At 45.5% G+C, this 10,353-nt stretch overlaps 1 protein-coding gene across 1 annotated transcript; it reads right to left on the reverse strand.

Moving 5' to 3' along the window:
• Nucleotides 1–4,710: 4,710 nt before the first annotated feature.
• ETH_00031185 (uncharacterized protein) lies at nt 4,711–9,891 on the reverse strand (the record flags this gene model as incomplete). The annotated part of the gene is made up of 9 exons (XM_013378432.1): nt 4,711–5,798; nt 6,270–6,379; nt 7,019–7,092; nt 7,552–8,022; nt 8,349–8,399; nt 8,584–8,649; nt 9,085–9,123; nt 9,413–9,554; nt 9,797–9,891. 9 exons carry the CDS (start codon nt 9,889–9,891, stop codon nt 4,711–4,713), a joined length of 2,136 nt encoding a protein of 711 aa, XP_013233886.1.
• Between the last annotated feature and the right edge of the window lie 462 nt (nt 9,892–10,353).

Raw genomic sequence — 10,353 nt, forward strand, 5'->3', positions numbered from 1 at the left:
TCATAATGTCTTTATGCTCATAGCTGCGGGACTGATTTCCTGGATGCTCTGAATACATAGAAGAAAGTGGGTATCAATGATTCTTGATCATTGTATACCACTACGGATTGTAAAGCCATCTTCCGAAAACCTGCAAGCTCTTTCCTGCACTACAGTTTTTCTTGCAATTTGTGAACCCTGGAATTTACAGCTTCTAGCGTAGCTGAGCTGCACTTGCAATAAGCTCACTTCTCTGGCTCACGCTTATACTCCTTTTCGGCTCTGTGATGGCCCGACTGAACCTTTTCGTCATCTCGATGCCGTTGATAAATGGTGGCTTGTTACTCCCCACACTTACTGCGTATCTGGGAAGCATACCTGTGCGTATCGCTCCATCGTTCTTGCTTATTGTATTTTGTTTCATCATATTGCTGCCAAATTTGTTTGCCATTAATTGCGGCTAGTTTTATTCTTCTCTGTGATTGGCCACAGTGGTCTGCTCCAGCGATCCCGCGGGTGAACCATTGGGCCACTTGGGGAGTCCCAGGAATTGGTCCACTTGTTCTCTCTCGGATCTACGCGAGCAGCTCGGGGTAATCTGCACTCCTGCGGGGCTATTGGGGGCTCTCTCTGGGGCCGTTGGGCCTCCTGCAAGTTGCCCAACTCGAGATCTTTTCACGGGGATCCCCCAGCTCGCGCTTGAGGCTGCGTGTCCCGGGGCCTCAGCAGCAGATGAGATACAGGGACCCTCACGTGGACGCGCGGCCAACAGTGATGAGGGTGAAGTGAGCAGGCACTACAATAGAGCTTGCTTGTGATTCATAGAGGGTAGCTAGCTGATGGCCTATAAGCAGTTAAGAGGTTGGGACGCTGATTGAGCACTGTAGCGTCTTACTAGTAAAATAGAAAAGCAATTTGCTAGCAGAAGAACATGGGTAAACTAGAAATGTCTACGAATACTCTAGGATTGAGGCTGCCGACAAAGCCGGCACTGGTGCGGGTCAGATCCTCACCTGGCCAACAAAGCAAGAATCATAAGGAGTGAGTTTTGAGAACTTGAACCAAAAATGGTCGTTTTAGTCAATTGGTAGACGTTACAAGACAAATGCGTCGATAGTAGAGAGCATTTCATAGAACGCCCAAGTTGTGGGCCAGGCAGCATTGTAGTCGCCGCAGCAAACGCGGCGTAGTGCAGAAGGGCCCTGTAGTGCACAACGCCTACTGCTGCGACTACGCTCCTGCCTGTCCCACGAGTAGAGGCCTACGACAAGCTTCTACCTTCAGCGCACCTCCTTGAAATGGCAGTCCAAATATCACATAATGTACTTATTTCTAGGTTTTTCAAATCCACTGTTCTCGAAAATCCCTCGGCGCTCTTGCCTCCTTGGCCCGGTGTCGGCGCTATCGCCAGCCCCAATCTCCAGGTATTCACAGACACATCTGGTGTATATACACGCTTATTTACTGATAAATTACTTTGCTTGGATACTAGTAAGAAGTTCCTGTCTTCGTTCAGTGTTATGACCTCTGTTAACTCTCCAGCTAGCCATCTTCTTAAGATCACCAGCAAGCCCTATTGTAGTACATGTACACTACAGCCCCTGCAGGGCTGCAGTGCTACAGCCCCTGCAGGGCCTGTAGTACACTGCGCTCTTTGCAGCGTCTACGATGCTGCCGACCCATAACTCTGACATTCTATGAAATCTTCTCTTCTACAGACGCATCGGTCTAGCAACTTCAGCTAAATTATTGAAAATACCATTTTGTTTCAAGTTCTCAAAATCATATTTTAGAGAAGTCACTTCTCATGGTTCTTGCTCTGCTGGTCCATTGAGGATGTGACCCGCACCGGTGCCGGCGTTCTCGGCAGCCCCAATCTTCGGGCATTCGCAGGCTCTTCCAATTTATACATGTTCTTCTCCTAATAATTTGCTTTTCTATTTCACTAGTAAGACGGTACAACGCTCAATCAGCGTCTTAACCTCTTAACCGCTTATGCGTCATCAGTTAATTATCCTCTATAGGTCATCAGCAAGCGCTGTAGTACTGCCTGCGCATTACAGGGCCTGCCCCAGGGGCCCTTGTCCTTCAAGGCCTCTGTGGGGGGCCCCCTTGTGGGGGGCCCCCATAGAGGCCTGCTTTATTGTCTTAATTTCTTCGAGAGTGGGCGAAATAGTCTAGGATGCTTGGGTCGGTCCTCTGTTGGCGGCCCTCTTGTGGGGGGCCCCCATAGAGGCCTGCTTTTCTTTTCTGAGAGCTTCTGATCTGATGATGGTCCCTCGCTGGCGGGGCTGAAGTGACTGAGGAGATCTAAGCCTTCTGGTGCATGCAAAGTGGCAGCCTCACATTTTGAGGATTTTGCGTGCATAAGTCGCCCGGAGAACAAATAAAGGAACTCCAGGGGATTTACAGAAATAAGTAAAGAAATAAAAAAGAATGAAATAAGTTAGACGCAAATGCTTCGTCCCAAGCTTCTCTGATCGAGACAAAGAAAACCCCAGAAAATACCAAACAACGAAATTCTGCAACTCAAATAAGCGTCGCGCCAGTTTGGATTTTTAGTTTTAATTATTCTCTTAAATGGGTCTTTTGTTCCTAGGTATGAGCACATTAGTTTGCAGTCGCCCGCAGCAGCCACGAGTTTCTTCGAAGCTTTTAAACACAACTGAAAGTGGAATTTCGAGTGGTGGAATGCAATTTGAAAACACAAGGTGGTCAAGAACTCAAGTGGCAGTGGAGCAGGCGCAGCGACAATGAAGAAGTTCTATTTAGAGGGAAGTGAACGGCCTTCTAATAAGCTACTTAAAAAAAGGTCCTCATATTCATGATTGGGAGTATTCAAAAACAATTTATGTCGGTTTTACTTGTTGTTGTTGGTTTATTTCCGCTAGTTCGAAGCCCCGGACGTGCGTGGTGGACTAGCCAGGTTTCACAGGGACACAAATTGGAAACCAGGACCAAAATATAACACTAGTTAAGCCCGAAAACAATACACGTGTAAGCTGTATGCGGCCATGCATGCAGCGCACGCGGCTAACGTATTCAGGTGCATGCGCTCTCGAATTGAATGCGGGGCATGCAACGAAAACAAGAATAGTTAAGGCACTCCAGAAGCCTGAGAGAAATATTTGAAATTAAAAATTCAAAGTTTAAAGTGTTAGAAAAGAGGCACACAAGAAGTTGGAGAGAAACAAGGGCAAGTTGCTCTAGAACCAGACCACCAAGCCGCAGTCGGCAGTGGAGGAAACTAAGTCAATAATAGAATAAAAGTGCTCAAACATTCATGTCTAGCGTGTGATTTGAAGAATATAAACAGTAATTAAAGTAATTCATCATCGTATCGACAATAATTGAAGTAATTCTCCAGCTTTCCACAGGAAATGCTGCTGGGTTACTTCCGTGCAAGTTCTGCGAGCTGGTCTGTACACTCCAGCGCCGCAGCAGGGCTGCGGCGACTCGTGTGCGAAGCCGAGACGAGTTGTCGTTAAAAACAGCAAAAATGAGGAAATTAAATTTATTATATCGTTTAATTTCAATATTATTGTTAAAATATCATGAAGAAGCCCCGATAAAAGTCGAGGAAGACCCTCTTGTGCTGCGCTCCTGCGCGCGGCATCGATAAGTGTTCTGCACAATTCCTAGAGGGGATTCTTTGGAGGTTACACCGGTACTTTCCGGTTTTTATTTCAGAAATATACTTAATTATAAATTGAATTTAATATATGTAATTATAAATTGAATATAAACAAAGAACCCCTGTTGAAAGAATTTAGGTGTTTCAATACGCGGCTTGCCTGTCGTGCGCCAGTGCAGCCTGATCTGCTGCTGCTGCTGCTGCTGTTGCAGCAGCAGCAGCAGCAGATCACGCTAAGCGCGATTTGTTGCAGCACTGGATCTCTTTCTCTGCAGCAGTTTTAATTGTTCTTTAATCTTTAATGATTTTAAATATATATATTTCCATCAATTAAAATAAATATATTTCCATCAATTTCCATCAATTAAAAGCACAGCAATTGATAGATTCCTCGCCGCGTGAGCAGCAAGGGTTTACTCCTGATGTTAAACCCTAAACCCTAAAACCCTAAACCCTAAACCCTAAATCCTAAACCATAGACCCTAAACCCTAAAGCCTGAACTTGGGGCAGCGGTTAAACTAGTTACGGTCTTCTAGTCCTCGCATACAAGAAAGCCGCCAAACCCTAATCTCCAAACCCTAAACCCTAAACCCTAAACCCTGGAGCTTTAATCCTTCGTCCTACTTACAAGGGAAATAAGACATGTAGGGTTTATTATTTTCTTGGCTAGCTTACTAAACCCTAATTATTTCGCTGGGCTTGTCTTATGCTGAGACCTAGGGTTTAGCGTTTGAGATCTAGGGTTTAGGGTTTGAGATCTAGGGTTTAGGGTTTGAGATCTAGGGTCTAGGGCTTGACATCTAGGGTTTAGGGTTTAGGTTTTGACTGCCCCTTGAGAAAGCCCCAAAGCTCAAATGTGCTCTTGCAGCCAAATGCAAAGAAGTGCAGATTAATGTGGGAAGATAATGTGAAATAAAACCCTAAACCCTAAACCCTAAACCCTAAAACACAAAACAAATTAAAAATGTGCAAAATAGAGTAATCGAAGCTTTTAAAAATGTAGGCTTTAACGGGAGTCAATTCATGAGGTCGCGGCTCATGAGTCTCCGTAAACCCTAAACCCTAAACCCTAAACCCTAGCAAACATGCAGGGGCCTCACGAGCTCCCGTTGCTGCTGGTGTCGTCACCGGATGAGCTGCTGCTGTTGCTGCTGCTCTGCGCATTTTCGCTGCTGCTGTTGCTGCTGCTGCTCTGCTGCCGCGCTGGCCCTTCAGAGCTGCTGCTGCTGCTTCCGGTGCTGCTGCTGCTCCCGCTGCTGCTGCTGCTGCTGCTGCTGCTGCGGGCAGGGGCTGGCTGCTGCAGTGCGCGAACAGAGGGCTGCGGTGTTTCCTCATCAGACGAGCTGCTGCTGATGCTGCTGCTGCTGCTACTGGCGGAGGAGCTAGATGACTTCTTTGCTGCTGCTGCTGCTGCTGTTGCTGCTGCTGCGGGAGCTCCGGTTGCCCGCTGCGGTTGAGCGGCCGATGACTCTGTTTCGCTGCTGTTTCCCTCTGCACTGCTGCTGCTGCCGCTGCTGCCACTGCTGCTGCCGCTGCTGCCGCTGCTGCTGCTGCTGCTGCCGCTGCTGCTGCTGCTCTCTTCGCTACTAGTGTCACCACTGGCTTCGCTGCTGCTATCGCTGCTGCTACTGCCGCTGCTGCCGCTGCCGCTGCTGCTCTGCTGCTGCTGCTGCTTTGCGGCAGGCTTTGCTGCTTGTGAGTCCTCTGAAGCTGTACCTACGCTACTGCGAGCTAGCTGCTGCTGCTGCTGCTGCTGCGCTGCAGTTGGCTGTGTTGGGCTGTCTGGTTGTGTGTGGCTGCTGCTTTCCTCGCTGCTGCTGCTGCCCTCGCTGCCGCTGGCACTGGCGCTGCCGCTGCTGCTGCTGCTGCTGCTGCTTTCATCCTCGCTGCTGCTTTCCTCTTCCTCCTCACTGCTGCTGCTGCTGCTGCTGCTGCTGCTGCTGCTGGGCGGCGGCTTCTTGCTGCGCTGCCTGCTGCTGGCCTTGTTGCTGCTGCCGCTGGAGATGGAGCTGTCGTCGGACTCGGTGCTGCTGGTTTCTGCTTCTGCTGCTGCTGCTGCTGCTGCTGCTAGGGGGCCGCATGCAGCAGCTAAAAGCCCCAAACTTGCCACTGCCTTCCGCATGAAAGAACCTTCTTCTAAAGAGCTGAGGACTTTCTCAATGTTCACAAGTGTGGGGCCCCGCGCTGCATGCAAATGCGCATGCAAATATGCTGCTGCATGCAAAGGGCAATGTTTGTTCAAATATGCTGTTGCATGCAGACCAGCCACGACTTTTTCAGAAAAGTAAAAACAAAAAAACAAAAACAATAAACAAATGCAGAGTTTTAAATCTAAACAAATTAAAGTTTTCAAATACACAAACTTATACTTGTAGATGCATGCAGTATTCATCATTCCAGGCTGTTGCCAGCTGCTGTCAGAAATCCCCTTAGGGTTTAGGGTTTAGGGTTTAGGGTTTGCGAAGCCTCTCCTGCTCAGCGGAGCAGCAGCAGCACTTAGGACTAAGGGATTGGGCAGCAGCAGCTGCTGCTGCTGCAGCAGCAGCAAAAACAACAAAAACAAAAACAGCACCAGCAGCAGCAACAGCAGCAGCAGCAACAGCAGCAGCAGCAACAGCAGCAACAGAAACAGAAGCAGCAGCAGCAGCAGCTCACGAGTTATGTTTTGCGTCTCCTTGAAAACTTCAAAAGAAGCAGCTTTTGTCTCCTCTTCAATGATCTGTCTGTACACCGGGTGCCAGCGGGTCTGCTGTTCTTCTTTTTCCCTGAAAAAATTAAATTCAAATTTATTGAAATTTAATTTTAAAACTATTTAATTCAAATTTAATTAAATATTTAATAAGTTCAAATTCAATTAAAGTAATAGATTCCAATTTAAATACAGATATCAAATAAATTCAAATTTAAATAAAAACAAAAGATTCAAGTCCAAGTTATAGTATTCAATTCAAATTTAAATTAAAATATTTAATAAATTCAAATTTTAATAAAATAATAGATTCAAATTTAAATACAAATAAATAAATTCAAATTTAAATAAAATGTTAAATTCAGATTTTAATTCAAATTTAAATTCAAACTATTTGATTAAGTTCAAATTTAAATTAAAATATTAAACTTTGATTTAGGTAAAAAATATTCAATTCAGACTTAAATAAAAAATAATGAATTCAAAATCACTTAAAAGGGTTTTATATTTGTTTTATTAATTGTTAAATAATTAAACTTGATGGGGTGCAAGGAATTGTGTTTTCTTTGCCTTCAAATTGGAATTGCTTCATTTCTTTGTCCCCCAAACCCTAAACCCTAAACCTTGAATCCTAAACCCTAAACCCTAAACCCTGAATCCTAAACCCTAAACCCTAAACCCTTAACCCTAAATGCATTTTTCAGGGTTTTCCCACTTGAGTTTTTTCTCCCTTTCCCTTTCGCTCTGCAGCCGCTCAGCCTTGAAGTCCAAAACGCTCTTTCGAGAACCCTGAGGCAAACCCTAAACCCTAAACCCCTAAACCCTAGTCCCTAAACCCTAAACCCTAAACCCTCAGCCTTTAGCCGCAAACTCAAAACCCTAAACCCCTACACTCCAGGCCCTAAACCCAAGACCCCAAATAGCCCAAGCCAGACACTAAGCCGCAGCCCGGCAAGCCTAAACCCTAAACCCTAAGCCCAAAACCCCAAACCCTAAACCCCAAACCCTGAACCCTAAACCCTAAACCCCAAACCCCAAACCCTTAACCCTGAACCCTAAACGCCAAACCCTAAACCCCAAGCCCCAAACCTTAAACCCTAAACCCTAAACCCCAAACCCCAAACCCTAAACCCTAAACCCTAAACCCCAAACCCCAAACCCTAAACCTTAAATCCTAAACCCCAAACCCTAAACCCCAAACCCTAAACCCCAAACCCTAAACCCCAAACCCTAAACCCTAAGCCGTACTCTGCGGGTGTGTCTCTTGGCGTTGGAGCTTTTGCGTCTGTGGAGGCCCTTGGCATCTCTTCTGTGTTGTCTTTGTGTTTGTTTATTTTTCAAAAGTTGCATTTGTCTTTCTTTTTCTTCTTTTAGAATTTGCAAAAAGCCCTGCGCAAAGGCCTCTAGCTGCTGCAGCATTTGCTGCTTCTCCCGCGCAGCCAAAAACGCAGCAGCACTTCCCGAACGCATGCGCTGCTGCCACGCAGCCACTGCATGCAAAGCCCCAAACTCTGCATGCGCTGCATGCGCAGCCCCGTCTTCCCCTGCATGCGCTGCATGCGCAGCCCCATCATCCCCTGCATGCGCTGCATGCAAAGCCCCAGGCTCCCCTGCATGCGCTGCATGCAAAGCCCCAGACTCGGCTGCATGCGCTGTATGCAAAGCCCCAAACTCGGCTGCATGCAGCGTCGCCTCCTCTTCAGCGAAGAACACCCCGCGCTGAACGCATGCAAAAGTTTGGGGCTTTGGGACTTTCAGTTTTATTCATTTAATTGAAATTCTATTTTTTCTTTTCTTGAATTGTTCTATTTAATTGATTTATTTACTTCTTTTTGCCCTTGTGCATGCAGAGCTTTCCTGCAGTCCTTTTAAACCACAGAGGGCCATTTCATTAGCATTAAAAAACCAATTAGTGTTTATTTATTTATTTATAAAATAATAAATAAATAAATAAATAAATAAGTGAATAATAAATAAATAAATAAATAATAAATAAATAAATGAATAACTAATGATAAATTAATAAATTAATTAATGTTTCTCACCTTGTGCGACGCTAAGGGGCCGATGGTAGCCGTCTTCTCGTCGTTCACCATCTGCAGTGCAGCAAAACCCCAAATTAGGGTTTAGGGTATAGGGTTTTGGGATGAGTTCGAAACGTAAGCGCGACCAGGCTCAGGTTCAGGTCCAGCGGGCTGAGGGTTTAGGGCAGATCTTTTAGGGTCTATGGTCTCTAAGGCGAAAACAACTAGGGTCTAGGGTTTAGGGTTTAGGGTTTACCTCTGCCAGCTCGGCGAAGTGCCTGTCTTTCAATTCTTTGATTTCTGCTGCTTCTTCTGCATCGAGCTGCAGCAGCAAAAGGAAAACAAAACACGAATGCAGAATAATAAATTATTTATTATTAACTAGGGTTTAAAATAATATTTATAATAATTATAGTTATGTTTAAAGTATTTATTTTAAACCCTCGAAAAAGATTCCGCGGCTTTGCACTCCTGCATGCGCTTCCGGTGTATGGACACCCCAAGTGGTATCAATTCTTAAACCCGCAATCCTTTTTTTATTTTAAAATTAAATTTATTTAATTTGAATAAACAAAAAAAATAAATAAATATATAAATCATCTGTAAAAGACATAAATAAATAAATAAATAAACACAATAATTAGTTTGACAGAGGCTTCAGGCTGCTGGATGCATTGCATGCAGCATTTGTGTAGCGAAGACTTTCAAGAATCCAGCCAAAACCCTAAACCCTAAACCCTAAACCCTCGATGCTCACCTCGGCTGTCTTTGCATCCATGGCTCTCTTGATGTATTCCTGATTCAGGTGTACATACAGCCAGAAAACGCATGCACTTTTAAATAAAACTACGCAGCTCTAAAAGCAGCAGCAGCAACAGCAGCAGCTCTAGAAGCAGCAGCAGCAGCAGCAGCAGCTGCATAGCAGCAGTAACAAAAGCAGCAGCACTTTGATGAAGAGGAGGCACAGCAGCAGCACCCGAGAGAAAAGCAGCAGCAGCAGCAGCAGCAGCAGCAGCAGCAGCGCCCCTACTACTACTCCTACTACCAGCAGCAGCAGCAGCAGCAGCAGCAGCAGACGTGCTGACATCCGCGTTTTTCGGTTCTGCTCTCGAAGTTGCTGCTTCTTCTTCTTCTTCTTCTTCTTCTGTTTTGCTGCTGTCATTTTCTTTTTTGAAATCATTTTTATTTTCTTCATTTTGCTGCTCTGCTGCTGAAGCTTTCGCAGCGCTGCACACCCACAAACCCTAAACCCTAAACCCTAAACCCTAAACCCTAAACCCTAAACCCTAACGTCTCAAGCCTAAACCCTAAACCTTACCGAGCGTCGAACCAAGCTGGGCCTTCCCTCAAAACCCTAAACCCTAAACCCTAAACCCTGAAGGGCGACCCCCAGCCCGTAAACTTCAACCCTAAACCCTACACCCACCCCCCAAAACCCTAAACCCTAAACCCTAAACCCTAAACCCTACTTGAACTTCTGGCGCGCCTCTTTTTGGACTTGATGGAGGTAAGTGTTTAAAACCAAAATTCTGTTTCGACTTTGCAGTTCTTTCAAGTCCTTCATTTCTTGCTCTTGGCACTGGGCCAGTAGCTAAAAAAAAGCAAATAAAATTAGGGTTTACGGTTTAGGGTTTAGGGTTTGAGGTCCCTCTTTTCTTGCTCTTGACACTGGGCCAGTAGCTAAATAGAAAAAGAAAAAGGAAAAATCAGGGTTTAGGGTTTAGGGTTTAGCACTACATCTCTTTGCGCTGCTGCGTTGCTTTCGGGGTCTAACTGGATGCTTCTTATGGTCTAGGGTTTAGGGTTTAGGGTTTAGGGTTACTTCTTTTCGCGCTGCCTGTTGAGTTTCCGGGTCTAATTGCGTACTTCCTAGGGTTTAAGGTTTAGGGTTTAGGGTTACTTCTTTTTGTGCTGCTTTTTGACTATCGGGGTCTAATTGAATACTTCCTAGGGTTTAGGGTTTAGGGTTTAGGGTTACTTCTTTTTGTGCTGCTATTTGACTTTCGGGGTCTAATTGAATACTTCG

The sequence above is a fragment of the Eimeria tenella genome, genomic scaffold, assembly GCF_000499545.2.
Source record: "Eimeria tenella Houghton genomic scaffold, Eth_scaff84, whole genome shotgun sequence".
NCBI lineage: Eukaryota > Apicomplexa > Conoidasida > Eucoccidiorida > Eimeriidae > Eimeria > Eimeria tenella.